Source organism: Myiozetetes cayanensis, unplaced genomic scaffold (genome assembly GCF_022539395.1).
Source record: "Myiozetetes cayanensis isolate MyiCay16 unplaced genomic scaffold, myiCay2020 scf20-37, whole genome shotgun sequence".
NCBI lineage: Eukaryota > Metazoa > Chordata > Aves > Passeriformes > Tyrannidae > Myiozetetes > Myiozetetes cayanensis.
The window spans coordinates 14822230-14849853 of record NW_026087412.1 but is presented as its reverse complement, the minus strand read 5'-3'; the positions used below and the strand labels follow the sequence as shown (position 1 = coordinate 14849853).

Here is a 27624-nt window from a genome sequence, read left to right as displayed (position 1 = left end):
ACAGTCAGTAATTCATTACTCACTCAACAGACAAATAATGAGCCAAGCTGCAACACAAACTCTTGAAAACAAAGTCAGGAAGCTAGAGGTAAGGAGATGGGGGGGAAAAAAAAAAAAAAGGCATTTTGGAAAGTTTGAAACAATTTATTCAGTTGTTCTGTACAAGATTAACAGTTTTCATACCACCCCCACCATCTTCAGCAAGACAGTCCCAACTCACACACAAAAAAAAAAAATAGAATAGTAAACTGCAGCTCTTACACCCAAAAGGAACTGCCATTCCCAGTAAGTGCCATGGGAGCCTTTCCTCCCCATCCCATCACGGAAGCACTGCAAGGCCTCGCCCAGGCAGAGGTGCCAGCCCGGCTCCCCCTCAGCTGGCCGGGTCTCTGCGTGGTCCTGCCTTGCTGCCACTCTGCTCCACACCACTCACTCACTCACTACAGCACGTAAATTAAAAATATCCCACGGAATTTCCACCCAATAAACATTTCCCTGAGGCAAGAGGCTTTGCTAAATTCCTAGAAGGAGGGCGTTCTGCTCCGGCCACGCTTCCCAGCTGGAGCGTTCAAGTGAGAGCAAAGAGAGGGAGGAGAACCAGTACCTCGAGTCACTCGCTGAGCCCCCAGTCCTGCCCAGTGCCCCAAGGCTCTCTCAGCTCCCGGGGAAGCTGAAGGTGCAAAGTTACCTCTCAGGATTGGGCCTTCAACGGGAACCATGTGACATCCACTGCTCAGAGTCCAGCAGCAACCGCTGGGCTTCCTTGGAACAACACGAGTTCTGTCTTTGGCTCTTTTGCTACAACCCAGGTATTTGCTGTGAACAGACTGGAAATCAGAGCTGAAGTAATTTTTTTAAAATATAATTCACTGATCTTGGGAAATTGGGTATCAGCTCAAACTGCAAACAGTGTCTCTTGGATCTTCATAAAACAGGGAAAACTAAAGTAGGGATTTGCTGGTATACTCAGGGTCAGCATCCTTCCCCAAAACTCAAGGAGGAAGCTGCGAGCTTTTGCCTGAAATACCAGTAAATTCCCCATGGATCAGCACGATTCCAGCATGGCTGTGGGGGCCTGAGAGAAGGCAGAGCAGGGGAGAGCAAGAAATCAAACCTCAGGAAGCTCAGGTGGAACCACAACCTGCATGGCCTGAAAGCGGAGGCTCAGGGGAAGTATTTAGGTCTAAAAATTAAAAATATAACAAGAAAAGATACCCCCCAATTGTAGCTGGTCCCTGTTCCTGCAGCTGTGCTGGGCACATGATCCTAGTGCAGAAATCATCGAGGAGAGCAATCTTTTCCTCTGGAATTCCTCTGATTAGTAGTGACCTTGGTTCATCTCCATCATTCCCTCTGCCCACCACAGAGATCCCAACTCATGACCCTAGGAAAGAATGGCTTTAGGGGAGGGCCTGGAACCCACCTGCACATACTGGGATGAGAACTGGTGCTCTTGCTGGATGTGGGACTGTGCTCAGTCACCAGGACACCACTGAAGTCCAGACAGTGCAGCTTTTTTTCTTTTTTTTCTTTTTTTTTTTCTGATGTGCAACCATAAAAAGCTCTATTAAATAAACCAGAATACATTTTAAATACAGAATGATTAAAAAAGGGTTGAGGAGCACACAAAATAGGGCTGAAATGTGTGTCACTAGTCCATTCTTGCTCCACCATAAAAGGCACTGGAATTATGTCTTCCGATCCGTGTGACATGCCGAGAAGTGTCCCATCCGATCCAATGCATTCGATGGTAAATGAGGATAAAACTGAGCAGGAAAAAAGCATCCCTTCAGAGGGAAAAAAAAATCCAGAAACTCAAAAGAAGTACAGTTCTCAAAGTCCATGATGGCATCTAAAAGCGTCTCTCTAAAGAGAGTCTTCCTTCTCCTCGAGGGGAACATCAGGTGGTTCCTTGGATTCACCACACAGGAAAATGTTCAGTCCTCCAATTAAGTGTAGCACAGTTTTATAGTACAATTGGGAAGTTCCTCAAATGTCTTCAGGAGAGCACTGGCAGTGCCAGAATTACCCAAGTAAATCCAAAGCAGAAGAAAGAAGCACCTTTCATACCCTCCACGGGGAGACCAAGGAGGTAACTGGACTTGGAGGTTACTTGGCAGCTGCAGACACAGGCGGGTGGGAATCCCGGGAAACACCTGAGTGTCCCTGCGAGTTCCAGCCCCTGCCAGTGCCAGGGAATGAGTGAAGGGCAGCAGCAATAAAACAGTGCTACAAAATGCTCCTCTCATCAGGGCATGGCTCAAGGTGGCCCCTCGTGCGGGGCTCAGCTCCGGAAGCCTCCAAGCAGACGCACCAACGAGCTCCTCATCGCACTTCAGTCTCTCCAGTTGTCGTGAGAAAAAAAAGAAATAGAAGACCAAAAAAACCAAAAGAAATGAAAAGACACAGCTGGTATCCAAAGTCCATGACCTGTCCCTCTTGGTTTTATCCCGTGGGTGCTCTCGCTCCCCTCCTGGCAGGCGTCACAACTTGCGCTGCTGTGCATTGGACCCTTTGCCGTGAAGCTGAGAAGCATCTGAAAAAAAGTAAATCCAAATGGGAGGAGGGTTTGGCATCACCCCCATGGAGCTGGGACAGCCAGGCCTCCCTGCAAAGACAGAGAGGCCTGCTCTGCCCTTCCAGCACCAAGGAGTGGGAGGGAAGAGGATATGCTTGGAGACATCTCCCGACTGGGAGCAGCCCAGGCTCTGAGGGAGGGACATGGGAAGCACTCAGGGTCCCCTGTGGCCTCCCCCAAAAAGCACCACGGCCCAGATCCCAATTGCTGGGGGACTTGTCAGCCCATGTCCTTTTCTAATGCCACCCTGGCACATCTCCCCACCCAGGAAAAAGTAAGTACATGGTAGGGCTGCCTTGCACCTAAAGGTGGTTGTGAATAACCCATTAGTGCATCTTTGCTATTGGAATCATGGAACCGTTAAGGTCAGGAAAGGCCTTCAAGATCATCAAGTCCAACCTCATCCCCACCTTGTCACCCAGCCCAGAGCACTGAATGTCATGTCCTGGTGATTCCTTGAACACCTCCAGGGGTGGGGACTCCACTACCTCCCTGGGCAGCCCCTGCCAATGCCTGACCACCCTTTCAGTGAAGAAATTCCTCCTGATGTCCAACCTGAACCTCCCCTGGCACAGCTTGAGGCCCTTTCCTCTTCCTAGCAACCCCCACCTTGCTACAACCTCCTGTCAGGTAGGGCTTTAGGTTCTTTATTAAGGAACTAATCATTTAATTGGGTGCTTTTTTAATGAATGCTTTAGGTGCCCACTGATAGCAACAGGAACCACTAATGGAACAGATGGGAGCGGGTGTGGAGGGAAAAGAGTAAAAACACTGAAGAGAGAAAAAAAGAAGGAACTCGAGGAAGCAAAAGTCTTCCCGGAGCAATTAGAACTCCAATCAGCCCAGGATGAATGAGTGGCAGTACTGAGATGTGCAGTTAAGCAGCAGAGGCACCGAGCAGCACAGCAACAGCCCCTTCTCCAGGACAAGGAGAAGCTCATTCCATGCAAGAGCTCAGCCCAACACGTCCCGTTTGTGCAGCACCAGAACAGCACAGAGGCACCTCCAGCAGCAACAGCAGCACTGACCACACACAAGCAAGCACTGGATGCTCCCTGCTCAGAGGTTTTTGGGTGAACACTGGTATAAAAGCACTTTCATTAAGACATCAGCATTTGCAGCAAACTCCCCCACACCGGAGTCCTCTCAGCTTTCACACACAGCAATACAGCTGTGGCCAGATGTTCATGCAGCCAACCACAGCTGCAGATGTGCCACAGCACACATCAATTCTCTTTAAGGTTCTGGGGGTCACTTAAATATCTACTGTGTTCTGCAGAACACCAAGATTGGGAATATTCTCAGAGATGGCAGCAAGGGCTCAGCCTCTAATCTTCATGTGAAAACACCAAGTGAGAAAGCCAAGCCCTTGCTGAAGGTGGTCAGTTTTCCTTCACTTATTCCCAGTGACCTTTTGTCTGCTCACAGCTCCTGGCACTGCATCCTGATGAAGAGTTCATCAAAAATCCTTCTGTTATAAGCCCTATGAGCAACAGTGAAGGAACCACTCTAAATTCCCTCAACTAACAGGGCAAGGAACTCCTCCTCAGTGACACAGAACTCATTCCACAGCCCATGTTCAAATCCCACACACTCATCTCACTCTCACTAATGTGAATTTACGAACAGGAAGGAAGGCTTGTCACACCAGTGATCACCACTAGGACCTTCTTCAGCCCTACCACATTGGAGTGGCACAACAACCCACCTCAAACTTCAGGAAAAGAAGCAAAGACAACCAATTCTTTGCATTTTCAGTGCACAACACGCTCTTCTTTTCTTCAGCAAACACACACCCTGCTCAGCAGTCAAGGGCATTTTATTCCATGACTGCTCCAAGAGGCCACAGGTGGCCTGAGAGCCACAGGATTAGGAAAACACCTACTCCTAAATCAGGCTCAGGTGCCCAGGAAGACAATCCCAGCAGGAGCAGGTAGTAAGAGACTGCACTGCACTGAGGTGCTAAAGAACACGACTGGGAGAGCAGAAATAGCAATTACCAGTAGGATAAGCAACTCCTCAGAGCAGGTAAGCCCGACCTGCTGGCCCTGACTTTCAATTTTCCTCACTTCTCTCCTTCTTTGGCAAACTCTCGTTTTACCTGCATCACTTCTGCAGGCATCAGCTGGGGCAGGAACAGGCTCAGCTGCCAGATCAGCAGGTTGTCACCAGCAAGTCTCTGCATTTACACTACAGACTTGTCATGAGGGAGATGCCAATTAGCTCAGAGCACAGACACAAGACATTCTGGTCTGACACATCCTATGTAGGTCACCAGGAACAAAACTCCACAGAGCCGGAATATTCATTCCAGGGCAGTCCTGGCAGGCTGTGCACAAACAGGCACAGCTTTTATCCTGGCAGGATAATTCTGAGTATCTCCAGGAACCAACACTTGCTATAAACACTAAGGGCTCATCATTCCAGAAATCACAGAATCATGGAATGGTTTGGGGTGGGAGGGACTCTAAAGCTCATTTTGTTCCATCCCCTGCCATGGGCAGGGACACCTTCCACCTTCCCAGGTTGCTCCAAGCCCCGTCCAACCTGGCCTTGGACACTTCCAGGGCTGGGGCAGCCACAGCTTCTCTGGGCAACCTGTGCCAGGGCCTCCCCACCCTCACAGGGAAGAATTTCTCCCTAATCATAGAGTCATGGAATGGTTTGGGTTGGAAGGGACATTAAAGATCATCTCGTCATTTAGGGCTTTAGCAACGACCCCACCAGCTGGAAAACATGGACAGGTTTGGTTTGAGCCCTAAAGGAAGGAGCTGCTGAGATAGAGGATGACTCACGAGGCAGAAGACAAACACTGAGAAGTTACCTGGCAAACTCTGTGGTAAATGAGTGGACAGGGCAGAGTGTGGGAGTGGCGCTGCATGGTGGGGGCTGGAGTGCAACCCAGCCAGAAGACCTAGAGAGAAAAACAAAGAAAGGAGAGGGAAAAAGGAACAAATACACATCGAAGGCAGAAACGAGCAGAGGAGCTGCAGCAATTAGCTTAGAGCTCAGTTTCCAGCTATTGGCACTTCTGGGCTAGCTCTAGGGACATGCTCAAGGTTCTCCAGATGCAACCGCTGGAGATGGAAAAGCAGGGGCTACAGCACGAAGCGACAGCCAGAGAGATGGGTCGGTGTGCAATGGGTCAGCAGGGCAGTTCTCATCTGCCAGCACGGGCAGGGGGAACACCAAGTGTGCCCAGGGGATACTCACTGTGCCCAAGGCCGTGGTGGAACGTCCCTGGAGCAGGTCCCGTGACTATGGCATCCTTTGACACTCCTGCTTTTGGGGAGGAGTCGGAGCTGAAGGAGATGACATGGAGAGGGAAGGAATGAATAGGAGAGATAATACCTAACGGGGTGGAGCTCAGGGCAGCTGGCAGCTTTGGGTTGCTTGACTTGTAGGATGGAGCCAGTACACTTAGGGAGGAAGAACTGGTTAGCAGCACAGCTCCACTAGTTCCTTTCTGAAAAGCAATGGGAAAAGGTCAGTCAGGAGTGGGAAAACCAAAGGCAGAGCATCATTCATACTTATAAATCTGCAAAAAAATGGAGTGCTCAAGAATTCCTCCTGGCAAGAAGTGCCCTCCCAGTCAGGCCCTATCAGGACAGGCCCAGGACACTGGCAATCCAGCTCTTCTAGGTGTGGCCATGCTGGATTTGCCTCCATTATTCCCTTGCTCTGGAACTGTGCCTCAATTAGGCAGAGAAAAAGCTTCCACACTGCCTGTGGGTTCCAGGGAGGATGATTCCTACTCAATCTTGGCAGCATATCACTCCTGACAACTCAAGGCACCAAGGTTTGGCACCCAAGGCACCCAGGAGTGTTATTTGGGATCACTCCCTTGGAGACAGCAACCATGGGAATGCTTCCCAGTAATAGAAGAGGCACAGGGAATGAGCAGGACACGGTTTCCAGGCCCATTTAAATATACTTATTGGATTGTCCAGCTCTTCCCACGTGCCCAAAGGAAGGCAGGGATGAGCAACCAACTGCAAATGAATACAACAGCATTAGGAAACTATTAATTTTTTGCTAAAGATAAAAATTAAGGCCCTTATACCATCAAGTAATACCATATAATCATTAAAGTCTGCATAGGTATCCTGGGAGTCCTTTATGAGATACTCTATCCCAACAAACTCAGACCCTGAATTCCACAGTGTGCCATGAGCTCCATTCCAAAAACATCAGCAGCTTATAGGAATAACTGGGAAGCAACAGAAAGTGGGCAGAGAAAGGCACCAAAGCAAGTGGGGAGGCATTTGGGGCTTAGAGCCCAGAATCAGAGCCCACTACAAGACAGACACTGAGGGGCTGGAGCGTGTGCAGGGAAGGGAGCGGAGCTGGGAAGGGGCTGGAGCAGCAGGAGCAGCTGAGGGAGCTGGGGGGGCTCAGCCTGGAGAAAAGGAGGCTCAGGGGGGACCTTCTTGCTCTGCAACTCCCTGACAGGAGCGGGGAGCTGGGTGGGGGTCGGGCTCTGCTCACAGGGAACAGGGACAGGACAGGAGGAAACTGCCTGAAGTTGTGCCAGGGGAGGTTTAAATGAATACTGGAGAAATTCCTTCATGGAAAGGGCTGTCAGGCCCGGCCCAGCTGCCCAGGGCAGTGGTGGAGTCCCCATCCCTGGAGGGGTTTAAAAGCCATGTGGATGTGGCACCTGGGGACGTGGGTCAGTGGTGGCCTTGGCAGTGCTGGGGGAATGGTTGGACTCAACGATCTTGGAGGGCTTTTCCAACCTTAATGACTCCATGATCCTGTCACCACAGGTTATTTATTCTATGAGCCAGCTGTTAAAAAAGTGGCAATAATAACTAAAATTACTTGCAATAACTTAAGGGAGGCCAAGTTTGTAGATCTAAACAATAACAAATTGATGATTATACTTTTAGTTCATGCAATGACTTTTAGCTCTTGTGATAAATTACTTTACTGCACTTTCTCTTAATCCAAATGGGAGCCCTACTGTTCCTGTAACTCCCAAATCCAAGGCAGGAACACGACACAGCCTGTGCAAAAACTGCAGTTTGGAAGGTACCAAAGAATCCTTAGTTGTTCTTTTAAGCTGAAAATGAAAGCTTGAACCATGGAATGCAAGCCCCTGGCAAAGGCCACAACTTCCAAGCTTAGGAACCGAAATCCAGACAGTCATCCAAGAACTTCAGGGAATGCTTTGGAAGTCACCCCCACGGCAGGTGTGAACACAGCAGGAGCTTGGCCAGCCCCAGGCCGTGCTTCCTCCCGGGCTGGCACGGCCCCCTTACCGGCACAGAGGTAGAGGCTGTGCTGACCACAGCCGGCTTCAGGGACGAGGTCAGCAGCTTGGCCACCCCCTGGGTGCCCCCGCTGGAATCTCCGTTGGAGCCCCCCGGAGGTGCCACCAGAGTGAGCTTCTGGGGGACAGGAGGCTTCTTGAGCGAGGAGCTGGAGGCCGGGCGGGCGGACGCCCCCGGGGCAGGGGCTGGGCCGGGCAGCAGCGACCCAGAGGAGCTGCCCTGGTTGGCAGGAGCTCCGGAGGAGCTGCTGGAAGAAGCCCCGTGCTTGGAGAGGGACCCAGCAACGAAAGGCGATTTGTAGGATTGTCCTGAAGAGCTGGAGCCACTCGAGTGCTTCCCGCCGTAGCCCAGAGATGCCGAGGATGAGCCCTGGCTCTTGTGGGAGCCGCTGGAGTTGGGAGCACTGCCCGGTGACGTGGAGGAATGGAAGCTCTGAGCTTTGGTTGATGACTTGACCTGCTGGAGGAGGGAGCGCTGGGGCAGGGGGGAGGAGGACTTGGGGTTCTGCAGTTTGACAAAGGGAGCTGGGGAGGTGAAGGGTTTCTGGAGCTGAGTGCCAGGGTGAAACACCTTCACCTGAGAGCCGGGCACCGGCGCGGGGGCCTGGGCGCCGTGGCTGGGCCGCACCAGGCTGTGGTGCTTCTGCTTAGCCTGGTGGGCATCAGCGAGGATTTTGCTGGGGGAGGCTTGGCAGGAATGCTCTTTGTAATTAGAGTTCTCTGTCTTCTTGTCTTGAGAAGACTGGCCCAACGCCAGGGCCTGCTCAGCCAGGAAATTTAGAGGAGACTGGAGGGAACCAGAGGAAGATGTAGGGGAAGGGTTGGGCTTTGGAAATGTCCTCTTCTCCTCTGAAGATGCAAGAGTTGGGATCTTCTCTGGTGGAGCTTTTGGAGGTGCAGGAAGAGTAAAGTCAGGGCTCCCTCCGGCTCTGCTGTTCAGCACAGCCAGTTCCTTAGAGACTGCTTCCAGGGAGGAGGTGGGGTTGTGAATTAGGTCCTCATCCAAGGAGTCATCCTTGAAGGTGGCAGGGGTGCCACTGCTGGCTGCCTGGGCTGTCCCAAGGGACAAGAGTTCTCTGTTTTGGGCACTGATGCCCAGAGCTCCTCCCTGGGGCTCTGAAGACATGGCCGAGGTGCTGCTCGAGTGCGCTGAAGGAACGGACACCGACAGCTTTTTATCTGCCTTGCAGGAAGGTTCCTGGAACAAAATCCCAAGGGAAGGCACAGTCAGAACAGAGGGTTTACTGCTGGAAGGGGAAGGGAAGGTTCCAAATTTGGGGACAAAAGGCAGAATACACATTCTGTGCCGGTTGACCTCCCTCCCAACTGCAACAGTTTTAGCTGCTGTTCCACTTGTTTTTTCAACCCCCATACTGAGTAAAGCCATTTCACAGTACCTCATGTACAGGCACAAGGCTCAAACACAGGATTTAAGATGGCAGTCATTTGACTCCTGGCATATGCCAACTGTGAGAACCAGAAAGCACAGAACTCACCTTCACTTTCACCTTAGTAGGAGCCATAACTTTCTTCTTCGCCCTGTTTCGAGGGAGACAAAAGAAACACAACTCACTGAATGCCCCCAGGGAAGGATCCAGGGAGGGAGGACACCTGGGCCCTGTTAGTGATGATCCACTGAGCCTTTTGCCAAGACCCAAGGGAACAGAGGCAGCATCTCGGGTTGTTGAGATTCAAAACCACGTGAGATCATCTGGTTGCTGCTCTAGGAAGCCCCAACTCCCACAAAGAGGATGAATTAGGGAGCAGAGCAGAGTCTTGGAATGGCAGCAGAGCAGTGAAACACCCACAGGCACGTCCTGCACCGGCTGCAGGGCTACAGGACCCCACTGCTGCCCTCACTGCAGCAACACCCCGAGAGAGACTGGCACACACACTGTTGTGGAGAAGGTACACAGTTATTTTAGGTTCCCAGAAGAAGTCAAGGATGCAAAAGCATCTGCCAAATCCACAGAGAACAGACCACTTGACCTGGTCAGATGCAATCTCTGGTACAAGACACCCCTTGGCTGAGGAAAGGATGACTCTACAGTCCATTTCACACTCTTCCTCACACTTCCCCTCGCTCATCCAATGCCAAGAACAGGATTGTGCATCAAAAAGACATCAGCCTAAATCATGGCATCATCTGCTATCCACTGTCAGCAAGATCCATGAGACCCTTTGGCATTAAAGCCCCTGCCCAACTGGATATTTGGGTTTTGCCACCCACCTTCACTAGTTTGAGCTCCTTTAACCAGGCAACAAGAAAAGAGGGAATCCAGACTGCAGGAAGGACCAACTGAAAAGGCAACAATGATCCCAGTGCTACCATCACACTCCGTGTCACCTCCACCTGCCTCCCAGGGCCTGGCACAGAGGCTGTTGAAGAAGGCCAGGAGGCAGCCTGGCTTCAAAGGCTAAAGCACCTCAGGAAGGTGGAGCTGGGAGATGTCACACACACAAACTGCTCTCCCTGGACCTCCCCGAAGGAAGCAGCGCTGAACTTTCCTCAGGGAGCCACGCTCAGGTGCTCCTGCACGATCCACCCAGGCCCCAGGGAACGGACTCCCCCAGTTGTCACTCCAAAGGAATGCTGGGATACTCACAGGACTGATGTGAGGTGTCCGTGTACGCGCCTGCTCTCCTTAAACAGTGTCCTAAGAAGGGAAGAGAGCAATGAGAGGTGACATCCAGCCAGAGCCAGTAGAGCAGCTGGGATCCCTGGAGACAGAGCTGCTCAGGACAGCAGGGGGCTTAGTGAGAGTCACACCACAGAGAGCAAATATACTCATCCCTTTTCCAGGGAGATCCTCCTGACCTCCCAGCACAATTCCCTCTCGGGGGGAGCTATGCTTGTAGGCGCTGGAAGGGCCATGAAGGCAGTTGTTGGACAGTAACTAAGGAAAAAGCTCTGCCAGCTTAAAAATCCAACTGGAGAGGCAGAACCACCACTCAAGTGGGGTGTTACTGCTGCCACAGATCATCCAAGAGCTCTTCACCAGCTCCCAGGGAGAAAGGTTCCCTTCCCCTGCCTCACACAGCAAGAAGGGTGAGAAGCCTTCACCTTGTGTCTGTGTTGCCTTTGTGTCCCCAGCAAAGAGCTGAGTTCTGACATCAGCACAGAGCTCCCTGAGCAACTGACTGAGCACCACTGAGATTGAGCTTCATCCAAACCCTGCCCTGCTGAGGCTCAGGAAACCAGAATCTCACCCCAGTACCATTTCACCCAGCCCAGCTGCCACTCAGCTGCATTCTTACGTGTTGTGAGTTATAAACACACCTTCAGTACTGGAATGGAACACAATTCCTGTCTGATATTAACAGACTTCTGCCATCCTTTTTCTTCAAAAAAGCAAGCTTATTTTAACCTCACATTCTGTTAATCCTCTCGGAGTGTTAACAGAGGAAACAGATTCATGGCAGGGCCTCTGTAAACTCAGACACAAAATTGCTACTCTGTCCACCTTCAAGTTCCTCTTAAAGATGAGCTGCTGTGATCATGAAGACAGTGAATCAAGCTGACTTATTCATAAAATTGTTACAGTTCTAGAGTCACCAATCCCCCCCTTCTGTGTGGCTGGCACTCCATCCTTTGTCTTTAAACCACAAAGTCACAGAATATCTCAAGTTGAAAGGGACCCAGAAAGATCATCAAGTCCAACTCCAAGTCCCAGCAGGAGACACCATTGTCCTTGAGCTATTGGAAAGCAACCAGAAAACTCACTTTTATTGAGTCACTGTAGTTAACTCCACTGGAAGAGCCTCCTACACTGAGTTTTAGGTGCACACCTGAATGCCTGACAACAGTTTCACTGACAAACAAGGGGCGAAACATTTTATTTTCCTTTTATTCAATGAAAAGAGATTTTAAAACTTGGAAAACTAAGACCTTCAAGCTGGTAATATCTTCACTAACTAAGTAGGAATCTTCACCCACCTCCTAATGCCGTGTTCCAGCTCCTGTACCACCACACCACAACCATGCACAGTCCTGTGCTTCGTGTGCACAATCAGCTGCAATAACAGCTGTGGATTTTCCCAAGTGGATCTGTGCTGTGCTACTCACACTTACTGCTCTCAAGAGCTGGTACCTGCTTCCTTTATCCCCCAGGAACCCCAAAAAGCAAATGCAGCAGAGAGAAGACAGCACTGCCCAGCTCGTTAAATGCAAAGAGACAGAGATCATGGAGTGGCTTGGCTTGGGAGGAACCTTAAAGATTCCAGCAATAAAACTGTACAGCTCTCCTTTCTTTAAAAGTATTGAGCAAAACAGAGCAGGCCAGGAGATGATGACAGCACCAGAAAATGACTCTCTGCCATTTGTGTGGCTCTCTGCCACTGCCAGCTCAGTGGCAAGGATGGCAGAGGGTGGGAAAGAGCAGGAAACAGCAGTGAGGGCCTCAGAAAGGGTAAAGAAACCACACCAAGTTCCTACTTACACTGCTCTGATAAGCCCCTAAAACTTCCTGCTTTGCCTTCTTTTGGGAATACTCCAGGAAAGACTTCCCAAAATGCCTGAAAAATGTATCCTTTGTAATCCTTTGGAATACAGAGTCAAGAAACCACAGCCAGGCCAGTCAGCTTCATCTCAGTGCCAGCTCTACCTGCCAGTGGTGACATCCATCAGAGGTCAAAAGGGGGCCAGGGCTACTCAGTGTTGTAACTCAGAACCTGGACTGCACTCTCAGTAAGTTTGGGGTGATGTGAAAGGGGAGGAGGGGGGAGAATAAGCTGGAGGGCAGGGCTGCCATTCACAGGGCCTTTCCCAGGCTGGACAAAAGGGCCAACACAAACCTTGTGAAGTTCAAGGAAGACCAGCAGAAAGTCCTGCAGCTGGGATGGGACCACCCCAGGCAGCACCAGGGGGTACCCAGGAAAGGGTCTGGGGGTCCTGGTGGGCAAGTTGAACGTGAGCCACTGCTGCAAAGGTGTCCTGGCAAACTGCACCCTGGGGGTGTGAGCACTGCCCTTGTTCAGCCCCTGGGAGGGCACACCTGGGCACAGCACCCAGTTCCAGGGTCCCCACAGTACCAGAGAGATGTTGATAAACTGGAACCATCCCAAGGAACACGTGGTAGCCAAAGAGAGGTGGAGGGAACCGGGTTGGTTTAGCTTGGAAAAGGAGAAACCCAAGGGGGAATCTAACGGCACTTTCCCACTGCCTAAAGAGTGGTAGGGACAGGGAGACATGGAGGAGACAGAGCCAGACCTTTCTCAAAGGTGCACAGTAAAAAGCAAAGAGAGGGAGTATTCAGTTCAGTGCAAAAAGGGGAATTCTGACTGGAAAAAAGGAGAAAAGATTTCATGAAGAGTGATCAAGTACTGGAACAGGAGCCCAGAGACGCTGTGGTAATCTCCATCCTTGGAGATCCCCAAAACTCCACAAGCCAAGGCCCTGAGCACTCTGATCTAACTCTGAATCCAGCCATTCCTGAGCAGGGGCAGGACTAATGACCTTCCCAGGTCCCTTAGGACAAGGAATCCCTACAGCACAACTTGAGTCTTGCTCACCTGGCCTGCATCCAGCCTTTTGGCCAAAGGGGCTTCACCTCTCCTTCTAGGAAGGTCTTCACATAATCCTCTAGAGACTGAGCTTTATTCTTGTCAAGGTCATAACCATCCAACTTAATCTTCACCAAGTGGCAAAGCAGCTCCCTGAAGAACAGGAAGATTTCAAATACAGTTACTTGGAGCTCGTTCTCTTTATCCAGGGCTGGATAAATACACCAAGACACGCCTGGCCCTGCACAACACCTTCCTGAAACAACTGACCCTGCACTGCCTCCAGAAGAAAGGGGAAGGGAAAGGCTCCTTGTTCTGTGTATGCATACACATTGATCCACCAGGGAGAAAAGTCCTGTTCCCCCTTCCCATTTTATTCTTCTGAAACAGCTGAGGCAGCAAATCAGTGCCAGAGTCACTGGCACCATCACCAACCACAGAACTGAACCTCCCAGCAAGGAGAAGGCAGGAAGAGAAGCTGGCTTTGTCCTAAACCAATCAGCACCTGAATTTGTTCCAGAATAAGATGAAAAAGACAGCAGGATTGATTCTCCTTTTACCCTTGGTCACGTCCCTTCTCCAAACACTCCCTTCTCTGTCAGATCCCGGTGCCAGGCAGCAATCCCCTACAGCTTTAACTGCTTCCACAACCACAGTCTGCTTGCATTAAGAGTCTTGGCTGCAGGATTTCAGCAATTCAGCTGAGTTCCTTCTGTTCCCAAAGATCCCTCACTCTCTTTTGGACTCTGCACAGTCCTAGCACTTCTCTCAGACTTGGCCTGTGCCTGGAATCAGCAGCAGGGTGAGATTTATTAAATGCAACAGTGGGTTCCACAAATAGCACCGTGTGCCACGAACCTCCAGGCTGATTGTTCCTACAGGTGATCAGCTCTGTAAGCAAGATACAGATGCCAAAATGCTTCACTTCCAACTGCAAAGAGCAAGACAAGTCAAGGGTTTGCTTAACATCTAAACCACTCAAACCTGATCTCATCATTCCACTGGAATTTCTTCCGCGGCCCCGCCACGCGCTTCCCTCCCTTCTCTTCATCCTCCTCCTCGTCAGAGCAAACTCGGTCTCGCTGCTCCTTGTCCTTTTCCTCCTCCAGCATCCTAAAATGGAGACAGAAAACGTGGAAGTCAAGAGGCTCAAGGAGAGGATTAAACACGTCTGACCAGCACTGCTCAGAGGTGTCAGCAGGCAACGATCTCTGGCTTAGGGTGCAACTTGAGCTGAGGGCTCAAGGTGAGAAAATTTCCCAATGTTTTGTAAGGGAGACCATGGGACTAATCCAGCCTGGCTGTTCCCAGGCTGCCACGTTCCTAAAGACAGGCCTGCACACGTGGAACACTTCTGTCAAGCTCTGGTCCCATCAGAGCTGCTGTAGCTGGCAGCACCACAGACAGCACAGAGAACATACACAGCTTAATTAGGCCAACCCATGCCCATCAGCAATTTTCCCCTACAGAACAAAAAGAGGTGGTAAACAAACTTTCAGGAGAGCAGCCTCCAGGCCACAGGGAGCCTGCTGGAAAAAGCTACAGGTGCAGAAGGAGCAAACAAGGAGCTTACTTGGCAAACTTGGCCTGAGTGTGGGCTTGGCACTCCTCCTGGTACTTGGCCACCTGCTCTGGCATGGCCCTGCCAATGGCTTCCTTGAGCTTCTGCAGGGGCTCCCTCAACCGGCCGCCCTAGAGCAAGCACAGAGCACACTGAGCCTCCACTGGGCTGTCCCAGCCTTGGTCCCAAAACCCAGCAGGGCGAGCCCTGGACAGGCCTGAACACAGCCCAGTGCTCAGGGCAGGACACCAGCAGGTCAGGGGACACCAGCTGGGCCCTGGAGCTCAGGGATAACACAAACAAACACACACACACACGAGACAGGGCTGTGCTGCCCATCCCTCACCTGCTCATAGAGATAAAGCTTCCGGGCCCGCTTCAGCAGGGTGTCCTTGCTGCAGGGGAAGAAGGCAGCCAGGTGTGCATACACCCCTGACCTCACCTGGCTGCTCAGCTCCCGGGTCTGCAGCTCTATGCTGAGGGAAGAAACAAGCACAGTGTTCACCAGGAATCCGGCAGGGATTCTCTAAGCAGCACCCACCACGCTCTGAGGCAACCCACGGAGCTGGAGCAGGGAGAGAGGGACAGGGGACAAGCCAAACTGCATGGAGGCTCCTTCTGTTCTAGAATCAACCAGACTCAAGCATTTTATCCCAAGCCATGCCTTTCACTCTGCTCTCAGAGCAGCTGGCAAAGGAACACCAGGATGTCAGCATTCTCATTTGTCCTGCAGGTCTCCCTGGCAGCTGAAGAGAAGGAGTGTCAGGCAATGTGCAGGACTACACACTGGTTATGTCAGGTGCTATGGCAGTTTAATTCAGGACAATATGGAATCAAACCCCATCCCTTGGGCTTCAATTTACTTCCCAGAGAGTAGATTAGAGAGGTCAGTGTGTGCCAAATCCATCTACGCAACTTGAGAGACTGGCTTTTTAAACCACTTCTCAGTGTCAATAATAAATGTAAAAAAACCCCAGCTGATTCAAGATCATCATCATCACAGGATGGTTTGGGTTGGAACCACCTCATCTCAACCCCTGCCATGGGCAGGGACACCTTCCTCTAGCCCAGGTTGCTCCAAGCCCCAGCCAACCCAGCCTTGGACACTTCAGGGATGGAGCAGCCACAGCTTCTCTGGGCAACCTGTGCCAGGGCCTCTCCCCATTCACAGGGGAGAATTTCTAATCTAAATCTCTCCCCTTTTAGTTTAAAACCATTTCCCCTCGTCCTATCACTATCTGCCTGGGTAAAAAGTCATTCTGCCTCTCTTCTAAGCTCCCTTTAGATATTGTAAGGCCACAAGAAGTTCTCCCCAGAGCTCTTCTCCAGGTGAACCCCCCCAACTCTCCCAGCCTGGTTTCAGCCCTTGGAGCATCTCTGTGGCCTCCTCTGGACTCACTCCAGCAGCTCCACATCCTTTCTGTGCTGGGATCCCATATCTGGAGGCAGCTCTGCAGGAGGGTCTCATCTGAGAGGGACAGAATCTCCCCCTCCCCTGCTGCCCATGCTGTGGGATCAGCCCAGGGCAGGGAGGGTTTCTGGGTCCCAGCACTGGGGCATGTCCAGCCCCTCACCCACCAACACCCCCAGATCCTTCTCCCAGGGCTGCTCCCAATGAGTTCTCTCAGCTTATATTTATGTCTGGGATTGTCCTGACCCCAATTCTACAGCAAAGTCACACAAACCAATCTAATTCTCCTCTGAGTGTGGCTCAAGTGATCAGTTTGACATCAGAGCAGGACTGAGTGCAGCCAGCACTGGAATGCTGGAAGGTGGGAATCACCTCTCAAAATGAGAGGGCAGCACAGTCCCAAACCTCCCTCCAGCAGTTCACTGCAAGTGCCTTGATAACCCTTAAAGAAATTAAAGCCTGGGTGTCAGTATTATTACACTGATCACAAAGCCCTGTGCACTCAGCAGCCTTCTCCAGGCACCTGCAGAAGAATGAAGCCATTATCTACCAGCAGCTGCCTGAGCAACGCTGGCATTCTGTAATTTGGGGCCTCAAAAACGCAGGGCAGGAATGGAGCTCCTCCCAGTCTGCCCAGAGAGAGCCAGAACACGGAAAGCCTTATCCCAGTTATAAAATATTCCATATTGCCTCTAACTTACACAGCAAAGAACAGGCCTGATATTTCTGACAGGGAAAAATTTGCTGTTCTTGCATCAAGCTACACTCACAAGCCAAGTGAGCAAATTCAGGCACACAAATATCAAGCATCATCTTGAGAACAGGAAGCCTGGATATATCCCCTCCAACATTCTTCTGCCTCAGCATATTTCAGCTGAAAGCCATTTCCAAGCGACTTTCCTGTCTTCCTAAGCATGTTCTGCCTGGAAGACCTGTACAGGGACAGGCTCTCCTGCTAAACCTGCTCCTGAATTTACCACAATTCTCCTTTCCCACCCTTCCATGCTGGCAGCACTTACTCCAGTATGATGTTGTTGATATCCTGAGTGAAGAATCTCTGTTTGCCTTCTCCCTCGGCAGCCCTGGCAGCCTGCAAGGTGGGAAATGACACGAGTGAGCAGCAGTTCACAGATGGCACAAGCAACGGAGTGTTTTCTAAACCACCACAGAAATAATGCAAACCAAAGCACAGTTTTACTCCACACACTCTGCACCACCCAAAAGCTGCCACAATTGACAGGAGAAGGGAGACAGTGCCCTGTCCTCTTACAACTCCCCAGTTCAAGAACAACCCTGACCTGGTAACACCATGTCCTACCACAGACCTTCCCTTTCTGGATTCTCCCCTCCAGATGCACTGGATTTACTACTCTGGAAGTGAAGATTCCTCCTTTTAATGGGACAAAGGAGATGGCTTGGGAGCAACTGGCTGCTTTAGCAAACTTCCCATGGGAAGAAAAACAGTTTCAGGCCATGGCTTTAACTTCACAGCAGAGCTGCTGGATTGAGCAATGTGAGCACAGAGCTCGTCCCTGGAACAGGAAAAATCATCCCAAGCACATTTAATGAGGGTTGACGAGACTCATCACCAGGTTTTCTAGATCAATCTGAAAACTAAGCCAAGAAACCAACAGAAAGAGTCACAGCCACAGGGGATGTGTTATTCCCAGTTAACACCATGGAAACAACAAGAAAAAGTCCTGGTCAGGAAGCTTCCTGAGCTATGACTGCAGCTCACATAGTGCTGCCCAAAAAAATCACACCCATGAAAAATATGTCCAGCAGGAAAAGAATTCCAAGATATGAATGAGATAGTAGCAGATTGCCAAGAGATTTCAGTCTCTTCTGAGTGGGGATATAAACAAAACTGGGATTCATCACAAGGCAGCACCTGCAGAAAGTGAAAAGGAGACCAGGAGAGGGCACGATTTTGAAACCCCCTGATTTGCCATTCCAAGGTTGGCAAATAATTAATTTATGCCCAGAAGGTGCACATTCCTCTCTGCCAGCAGCAGGTCACAGACAGCTGGTGATGTCAAAGGAAAAGGCTCAATGCTAAGGAGAATCCTCAACAGGAAAACTATTTTAGGAAGAGAGGAGAGAGTTAAAGTGGACTCAGTTCAAACAGAAGAGGAAATGCCTGGAAGTTCCATTTAACTCAGGAGATGCCCCCACCTGCTGGGAAGAGACTTGGCTCTCAGACAGAGGTACAGCACCTCTCCATTCCCACCTGCCACAGAGCCCGTGTCCCAAAATCCTGACTGACACAGAGGTTGTTAAGTCTTGTCTCTTCCTTGGTTTCTTTTCCTAACATACACAGTTCAGCAACAAAAAGTCTAAGCAGGAAAATGTGTGGCTAATCTGCTATTATACTGTCTTGAAACACAGTAACAATTAACCTGATATCATGGGAGCCTCCAAAATATTCTCCTTTAACTCAGATATATTTAGAAACAGCTGTTTTGGTGCTTTCTGAAATAGAAACATCCAAGAAGAGCCCGTTCTTTTTATCAGCTGTGGCAATACTTTCTTCAATCCCTCCTTCCCCTCTATCTACTCACCCCCACTGTGTAATTTCTCAGCAGAACAGTTCTCTAACAGCAGTTTATCTTCAATAACAGCAGTTATTCAATATCTCTTACTTAGTAAGAGGTGCTCTAAACTGATGTGCCCCAGAGGGCAAAACACACACCACCACAGAGGTCCAAGAGCAACTTTATGACTTAAAATCAACGTTCAAAACCACACCAGGAACAGGAGCAAAACATTTCAGCACTTGTTGACAGGCTGGTGGGGTCAGCCCTCACACCAGAGAAGCCCCACAAATCTGAAAGCACACTCTGACATGCCAGGAGGGGGATCCCTGACCAGCACCCAACATTTTCCTTCTCCAAAACACACTGGAGAGCCCCAAAGCACAGCACATTTGGGAGATGAGTCCCACAGGAGTCCAGCTGCAGGAGGAACAACTGGTGAAAAGGCAGAGGATCACCTTTCTAGAAATTAATACATTCCACTCCCTAAATGGTGTCTCAACACTGAGCTGTTGAGGTGGGTAAAGGACTCCAAGTGCCAGGGGAGCAGCTCCAGTGTGGGAGATGTCAAATGTACCCTGTGAAGGCATCTGCCTGTGTGTGACATGGCAAACAGTTTCAGCAAACCCTCAAGCCCCATCTACAGGGCTTTCCAGGCCTTGTCACACTTGTAGAACTGATGATGCTTTCCAGCTGCATCCTCTTATTTTACCTACAGAGCACTTTGCTGTCCTGGGCAGCGCAGCACATTAAAGATGTTATGGTGGAATTTGTCCTTGTCGTGGTTTAACCCCAGCCTGCAACTCAGCCCCACAGAGCCACTCACTGCCCTTCTGAGGGATGGGGGAAAGAATCAGAAGGGCAGAAATGAGAAAACTCATGGGTTTAGATGAAGAGCTTATAGGGAAAGCAAAAGCCATGTAAGCAAAGCAAAATAAGGAATTCATTCCCCCTGCCCCTCAGCAGGCAGGTTTTCAGCCACCCCCATGAGAGCAGGGCTACATCACACGTAGCACTGACTTGGGAAAACAAACATCCCCCCTCTTCCTTCTTCTTTCCCCAGCTCTGTACACTGAGCATGACCTCGTGGTTCTGGGATATCCCTGTGCTCAGCTGGGATCAGCTGTCCTGGCTGTGTCCCCTCCCAGCCCCCTGGCTGGCAGTGTGGGGTGAGGAGCATTGTGTAAGCACTCACTGCTCAGCAATAATAAAAACATCCTGGGGTCAGCAAAACTGTTTTCAGCAAAAATCCAAACCAGCCCCATAAAGAATCACACAATGTGTGGAAGGGACCCACAAGGGTCATCAAGTCCTGTCCTGTTCCTGCTCAGAACTATCCCCAAGAGTCACACCCTGTGCCCCAGAGGATCATCCAAACACTCCTTGAGCTCTGGCAGCCTTGGGGCTGTGCCCACTGCCCTGGGGAGCCTGTTCAGTGCCAACCACCCTGTGGAGGGAGAACCCTTTTCTAAAATCCAGCCTAAAGCTCCCCCACACAATTCAGGCCATTCCCTCAAGTCCTGTCACTGGTCCCTACAGAGAAGAGATCAGTGCCTGCCCACCAGCTATTGTGGAGAAAATTAACTCCACCTCAGCCCAAAACAGCCCCACTAGTGCACATTTGGGTTCACTCATGTTAAACTGACTTTGGAAATTACCTCTTGCATCAGGTCCATACTTTGCCAAGAGAGGCAAGGAAGGAATCCTGACAGGTGTGGTACATTCAGTACACAGTAAGGCCCAGACTTTGACACCCCCTGACATCTGGGCCTTGAGAAAGTGCCTTAGAATGTGACACAAAGGGGTGACCCCAGTGCAATGTCCTCTGTCCCTGCCACACAAACCCAGCAGAGCTGTCCCCTCTCCAGTGACCAGCAGGGCCAGTGTCCCCTCCCTGCCATACCTGAGCCAGCTCTTTGATGCGTTTCTCCAGAGGGACTGGGAGGCCTTCAGGGAGAGACGGCGGCTGCTTGAAATCCTGCTCCAAGCCTGTGGCACCAGGATCGCTCCCATCCTCCACATCAGGGAAGGGGCTGCCCTCTGGGGACTCGCTGAGGAGCCTCTCCAGGTCCAGGTCACTGAGGGAGTCCATGGCTGTGGCTGCCTGGAGCAGGTCGGTGTCACTGGCGTGGCCGAAGAGCGAGAGCAGAGGGTCCGGCATCGCCTCCGCCTCCCTCGGGCCCGCAGGCTCTGCTGGGGAAGGAGCCACCACTTTCTGCTCTTCATCTTTCTTCTTCTGGGCATCCTTCTCCTTCTGAAACTTCTTCAGCATCTCCTTGACGCTGAGAGCTCCAGAGTATTTCTTCTTCTTCTTCTCCTTACTTGCATTTAATGCTGTGAAGCTGCAAACAAAGTATGGAGGAGGAAAGGGAACTGAACACAAGGAGCAGAACGATTCATTCACCCCACTTCACCAATTCCCTGGAAAGTCTTAGCCCCTTAACAAATTACACCAGGAAAAGTGTTCTACAGCCTCTTAAGGTCCTGCTGCCTGCTCAGCTCTGAGAAGGGAAGGCTGTCCTGCCTCACTGCAGAGAGGTGCTGAGGCTTAAACCACCTCCACCAAGCTATATTTTTATTTAGTTACATGTATTATTCCAGCAGGGAAGATTGGGAGATGCACAAGCCACTAGTGCAGAGGAACTGAAGCAAGAGAGAACTTCATGAAGCTTTTTGCCTATTAAAACCAGGAGAGCAAATTCCTTTTCCTTGCTCGCTACGAAGCAATCGCACCCTGGTTGGTACCGTGTCACACATGGTTTGGTGTTGCCCAAAAGCAGATCCATGCAGGGAAAAAGAAATCACAGAGAATATTTACAGGAAGAAGGATTAAAACCAGCAGGAAAATGTAGGGAAACAGTCAAAAGCAACAGACATAGACAATGAAACAGAAAGGCTGGGCAGACAAAAGCAAGGGCAGAGCAACAGCACAAGATGATCACTCAGAATAAAACAAAAACCCACTCATTTTACAGCCCAAAAGCTGCAAAAAGCTGAGCACTCATCCAAGAAACACTTTGGGCAGGGGTACAAATACCCAGCAAGAGCAGCAACACAGCCTTGTAACCTCTCCCTCCCTGCCAGCCTGACACTTGTATGGCCCCGAGTCGAAGCCCTTCCCACCTGCCCTTCCTCTCACAGCTTTTTCCCAACAGTTGTTATCTTTCTCTCCACTCTCAGTATCTGTTCCCAGTGCTGGTATCTAAACAGACTCCAGCAAACATCAACACTGCAGCCAGCTGTGCCTGTCTGTGCTTGGATACCCCTGCTGTGGAGCTGTGCTCCTTCCCTGACCATCACCTGCCTTTCTTTCCCACTTTGGAAGCAATGGGGCTTTTCCTGCCAGTGTTTATGCAAAGTGCATTCAGGCCACCCCACACTGCAACAGGTCCTCCTGAGCCCCCCTGAAGCAAGGTGTCAAGCAGCCAGAATTCCGTCCTCCGCCTCCTTACCCAGCTTTTGGAAACTTGGACTTTTTGGATTTCTTTTCCTTGTCGTAAGAATCGTCTTTTTTCTTCTTCTTCATTTTTTCACCTCCATCTTTCAACTTCCGCTTCTGCAGAGGGTTAAAGCCAAGTCACAGTCAGAGTCTCCCACAACACTACCAGCATTCCCAGAGACACTTTGGGACCTTTCCCAAGAATTTCAAAACACTGGACACGTTAACCCAACCCCCCTACATCTGTCACCACGGTTCTGGCACACGTTGCCTTTGACAGCACACCCAGCTTCTACTCTTCACCACCACCATGCCAAGTGACTTCCAGGGTGACAGGGAGCTGCTGCCACCTCTGCTCTAGGAACCAGGCAACTCCACCAGAGTTTCATCCACGCCAGACATGCTTCCTTTTACTATGAAATACAGGGACACAATGGGATTTCAAGTGCTTCTCCCTGTTCTGCATGCACCAAGTCACAAATCTCTTCCACTCTGAATGTCAAAACACTTTCATGCAGTGAGTTCTGACAGAGGAAATAACTGAGAAAGCTGCCCTGCTGACCTTGGGACACTTCTTCTTCTTCTCTTTGACATAGTCATCCTCAGACTCAGACGCCTGACGGAACTGCAGTGTCCCTGAGTTGATGTAAAAGCCTCCGTACTTCGTAGTAAGAGAAGCAGGAACGAGCTCATCGTACTGGAAACAACAGAGAACAGTTTATTGGCACTGTAAGTTTGGTTACTTTATTCCATAGCTGAACTGTTTGGAAAATGGAGTGGGATTCATGGAATCACAGAACATCCCGAGGTGGAATGGACCTACAAGGATCATCAAGTCCAACTCCTGGCCCTGCCCAGGACACTCCAGCAGTCCCACCCTGGCCCTGAGAGCGCTGTCCAAACCCTCCTGGAGCTCTGGCAGCCTTGGGGCTGTGCCCACTGCCCTGGGGAGCCTGTTCAGTGCCAACCACCCTCTGGGGGAAGAACCTTTCCCTGAGATCCAGCCCAACCCTCCCCTGACTCATCTTCATGCCGTTCCCTCAAGTCCTGTCACTGGTCACGAGAGTGAAGAGATGGTGCTCCCCCAGGAGCCGACAAGGCTGTGGAATGCAGAGCAGCATCCTCCTGCCCCAGAATCCCTCATTTCTCAGCGCTGGCACACTCCTGGCTGATCCTCAGGTGCCAGCTCAGCCCCCAGGCTGTCCCTTTTGCCCACCCTCACAGCCACCCCAGCACTCACGGCTTCAGAGTTATCGATGAAGGAGTCGGACTCGTCGTAGCCGTACCCCATATCAATCAGGTCCTGAATCCGGTCCTTCCTGCGTCTCTTTCCCCCCTAAAGAAGCAAAGACTGACACTGTGATCATCTCCCTTTGGCCCCTACCACTGCCCCAATACTGGACACAGGAAAGGACAGGGAAGAGGATGAGCTGCAGCAGAACCAAACCAGGGTTAACACATCCCACTGGACTCTCAGGATGTGGCAAATCCTTTTCATACAGAACCGAAACACTGCAGCCAAATTAAACAAATCACTGCCTGCCAAGCTGACCCAGTGCCAGCAGGCTTCGTGCTGAACTGGGTCTGCACCCCTTCAACATTGCTGCCAGGGCTCTTCCCTATGGATTGCTCTTCCATAACTGCTGCACAGTGAGTACACACTCGGCAGTCCAGGCACCACACACACATGGAGTGCATTAGGGTGACCCACGGGTCACATTTGTATCACATCACAACACACAACTCACTACCCAGAAGTGCCAGTTGTAAAACACAACGTGGTTTTATTGCAGAAGTGAGAGGAAGAACAGAAAGAAGTAGGTATGACAGCAGTGCCCTGAGGGCAGTGGATTCACCGCAGCCCTGTGCTCAGAGACTTGGCAGATTCCATCCTGCCACAGCAACAAGGCCTAGAAATGAAGCTTTGCTTAAGGAAATTAAATTTTATCAATTACAGTAAGTGATTTGCCACTCACTTTAATTCACGTCATTCGCTTTAATCAGGTACATCTGACTTAGGAACGAATCTGAACTATTTTTGCAGCCCTGAGACAGAAAAGGAACATAAAAACCAGCACGTGCCAGCCAGGATAAAGGCCTGGGGGGGAAGAGGAACCTGAGGGCCAGGGAACATGAAGCAGCACTGCCCACCCCCAGGAATAACAGCAGAGAAGGAACAAACACTTACATATTTTTCTTCAAACTTCCTTGCAAGGGCCTCCACTTTGTGCCTTTCCTTTTCCTCATCATTAAAAGGATCAGTTGGATCTTTCTTCTGTAAAAATAAAAGAGAGACAACCATCAGAGTCAATGCTGCCAACAAAACACCATGAATTAAACCCATCCTGGCTGGAGCACCAGACAAATCAGCCTCGCTTTGGGACAGGCTTTGGGACAGGCTTTGGGACAGGCTTTGGGACAGTTCTGTTCCACACCCTCCTCAGGGACATGGACAGGGGGACCACAACCCTCAGCGTGTTCGGAGATGGCACCAGGCTGGGTGGGGTGGTTGACTCACCTGAAGGGTGGGATGGGGCATGCAGAGGGACCTGGATAGGCTGGAGAAGTGGGACCATGGGAACCTCACGAGTCCCAGGAGAAGGATCTGGGGATGCTGGTGGGTGAGGGGCTGGACATGCCCCAGCCCTGTGCCCTGGGCTGATCCCACAGCATGGGCAGCAGGGGAGGGGGAGATTCTGCCCCTCTGCCCCCTCAGGTGAGACCCCCCTGCAGAGCTGCTCCAGATATGGGGAACCAACAGCACAAGGACCTGGAGCTGCTGGAGAGAGTCCAGAGGAGCCCACGGGGATGCTCCCAGGGCTGGAGCCCCTCTGCTCTGGAGCCAGGCTGGGAGAGCTGGGGGGGTTCCCCTGGAGAAGAGAAGGCTCCAGGGAGACCTGAGAGCCCCTGCCAGGGCCTAAAGGGGCTCCAGGAGAGCTGGAGAGGGACTGGGGACAAGGGATGGAGGGACAGGACAAGGGGGAATGGCTTCCCACTGTTAGAGGGCAGGGTTAGATGGGATATTGGGAAGGAATTGTTCCCTGTGAGGGTGGGGAGGCCCTGGCACAGGTTGCCCAGAGAAGCTGTGGCTGCCCCTGGATCCCTGGAAGTGTCCAAGGCCAGGTTGGACGGGGCTTGGAGCATCCTGGGCTGGTGGAAGGTGTCCCTGCCCAGGGCAGGTGGTGGAATGGGATGAACTTTAAGGTCCCTTCCAACCCAAACCACTCTAATTCTGAGAGTGTCTCTCTTTTGGATGCTCTCTCAACTAGTTCTGTACCTGTCTCTGCTTCTCCCAACTCCCAAAAAACCTCTAAAAATAAGCAGTATTAAACATTACCTGACTGCTAACAGTTCTGAAGAGCAACAGTAAAAATTAGTAGAATCCAGACAGTTTCTTTCCATAGAAAACCACTCATAATACAAAGTTTAGATTCTACAGGAGTGTGCATGTCATTGTATCCTGAGAAATGGCTTTTGACAGCAAAGAGAACTGTCAGGTAACACCTGAAAGCAACCACATCCCCCACACAGGAGGAGATACCAAGGACTGAAATGAAAATATTGATGTGCAGCAGAGCACAGTCCTCAAAAAGATACAGCCACATTGCACAGAAACACCCCTCCTTTGGTGCTCTCTGGAAAAGAGCAGGCCAGGGACCAAACCCCACCTCAGATCAGGCCACTCCAAACTGAACAGGCTTTACATCCCACAGCCTGCCAGCAACACACCACCTTTCCAGCCAAGGCAAAGCAGTGCCACAGTGTGGCCTGACACAGAGCCCTGCCTGGTGGGATGTTCCAGTGCCCTCCTCCCCCCTCCCAGCAAACACAGAACCAGCTCCCAGAGCAGCAACGCTGAGACAGGCACGGCACAGGCTCCCAGAGGCCAGGAGGGCAACTCACCTTGTCAGCCGAGGAGCTCCCTTTGACCCTCCCCCGGCAGCTCTTGAGCAGGTCTGGGTAGAAGAACTCGGGGCAGCGCTTGTGGTCGGGCTCGAAGAGGGTCAGAGTGATCCGCACGGCCGTGGCCGCCGGCTCGGGCTCCGGGGGCTGCTCCCCGTCCTCCCTGCGGGACCTCTTGAGGAAGCTGCTGCTCAGGGGGCCGTGCAGGGTGGTGAACGACACCCTGTGGGGCTCTGTCATGGCTCTGGCCAGGGCTCAGCAGCGCTCACGGCATCGTTCCCTCCGCATCGGGGAAGGGATGACGGAGGGATGGCACCGCCGGCTGACGAGGGTGGTGGGTGCTGGCAGCCGGACAAGCCCTTCGGTTTGGGAGTTTTCCTGGGAAATGACAGAGGGCTGTGCTGCCAGCGCCTGCTGCAATTGTTGGAGAGAAAGAAAGAGTCAGTCAGTCCTCGCAGCAGAATCCCCTCCAGCGCTGGCAGCCCCCCACTGCCCCTCCTGTCCATCCCCGGCTCTCGCTCCTCACACCGCGCCGCTCCGTGCGTACGGGCTGCAGGAAATCCCTCTGCCAGGGAACCGAAACGGCCCCTCCGGGCGGTCTGCGACAGGGCCCGGCACCCCCGGGCACGAACACCGGCCTGGGGCTGCACCTCCCGGGGCCGCGGCTGCGCTCGGGCCGCCCGTTGTCCCGCGGCACGGAGGGCCGGACAGCCTGGGGAGCGGGGCGGGGGCGCCGAGCGGGCCCCGAGGCGGCGGTGCCGGTGCCGGTGGCGGTGGCGGTACCGGAGCCCCCTCCCCTGCCCCCCCCCCTCCCCTCACTCACCCTCCGCTCCCGGCCCCGCTCCGGCCCCGCGCCCGCGTCACGTGGGCGGCGCTGCCCTCGCGCCGGGGCCGCGCGCGCCGCGGCCAATCACGGGGCGCCGCCGCGGCCGCGCCTCGCGCCGAGGGCCCGCCCCGCGGCACGTGATCAGGGCGGGCCAATCCCGTCCCGCCGGCACCGCCCCGTCCCGGCGGCCCCCGCGGCGCGGGAGGGAGGGGCGGCAGCATGGCGGCCATGGCGGCCCCGGGGAGCCCTCAGCGAGCGGCACCGCCGGCGCTGAGCGGGGCCGGGCCGCCGGGCACCCGCGACCGGCGCCGAATCGGGAGGGCTGTGAGGCGGCGGCAGCGGCGGTGGATGTTCGGGGCTCTCGGAGCGGCTGCCCGCGTCGCCATCACTCACCGAGCACCGGTAGAAGCCTCTGGGAAGCAGCGTCCGTCCTCAGGGCTCCTCACGTCCCAGGAGCGTTTAAACAAGCTCAGGTTTATTCCGCAGGATGAAATACAACTTGGGGAATGTGTAACTATAAGGGGAAACAGTTATACAATACAGCCAAAGAGATGGGTGTTGTGGACGAGGCTGGACCCCCGGAGGGCTGTGCTGG

At 52.1% G+C, this 27624-nt stretch overlaps 1 protein-coding gene across 7 annotated transcripts; it reads right to left on the bottom strand.

Moving 5' to 3' along the window:
- Window positions 1-123: 123 nt before the first annotated feature.
- On the bottom strand, window positions 124-27535 carry UBN1 (ubinuclein 1). Of its 7 annotated transcripts, XR_007629213.1 has the most exons (19): window positions 27423-27535; window positions 26204-26617; window positions 24489-24575; window positions 23541-23636; window positions 22863-22997; window positions 22314-22417; window positions 20765-21203; window positions 17347-17417; window positions 15263-15392; window positions 14929-15047; window positions 14340-14468; window positions 13365-13508; window positions 10460-10510; window positions 9350-9392; window positions 7843-9051; window positions 5792-6044; window positions 5403-5492; window positions 1424-2536; window positions 124-816 (listed from the first exon to the last, which is right to left on the bottom strand). XR_007629213.1 is itself a non-coding variant. In XM_050317624.1 (18 exons), exons 2-18 carry the CDS (start codon window positions 26441-26443, stop codon window positions 2484-2486), a joined length of 3393 nt encoding a protein of 1130 aa, XP_050173581.1. In that variant the 5' UTR covers window positions 26444-26617; window positions 27423-27535; the 3' UTR covers window positions 124-2483. The 7 variants fall into 7 exon arrangements, 6 of the variants coding, with proteins under 6 accessions (XP_050173581.1, XP_050173582.1, XP_050173584.1 ...); XM_050317624.1 differs by having other exon boundaries at window positions 124-2536; XM_050317625.1 differs by lacking the exon at window positions 27423-27535 and adding an exon at window positions 27027-27087 and having other exon boundaries at window positions 124-2536.
- Between the last annotated feature and the right edge of the window lie 89 nt (window positions 27536-27624).

Excerpts from the sequence above, each read along its gene's own strand:
- UBN1 (XM_050317624.1), bottom strand. The coding sequence starts at position 26,443 with ATGACAGAGCCCCACAGGGTGTCGTTCACCACCCTGCACGGCCCCCTG. Across the intron at positions 23,637-24,488 it reads GGAAGTTTGAAGAAAAATAT|GGGGGAAAGAGACGCAGGAA; the intron begins GTAAGTGTTTGT and ends TTGCTTCTTTAG. Across the intron at positions 22,418-22,862 it reads AGAAGAAGAAGTGTCCCAAG|AAGCGGAAGTTGAAAGATGG; the intron begins GTCAGCAGGGCA and ends AACCCTCTGCAG.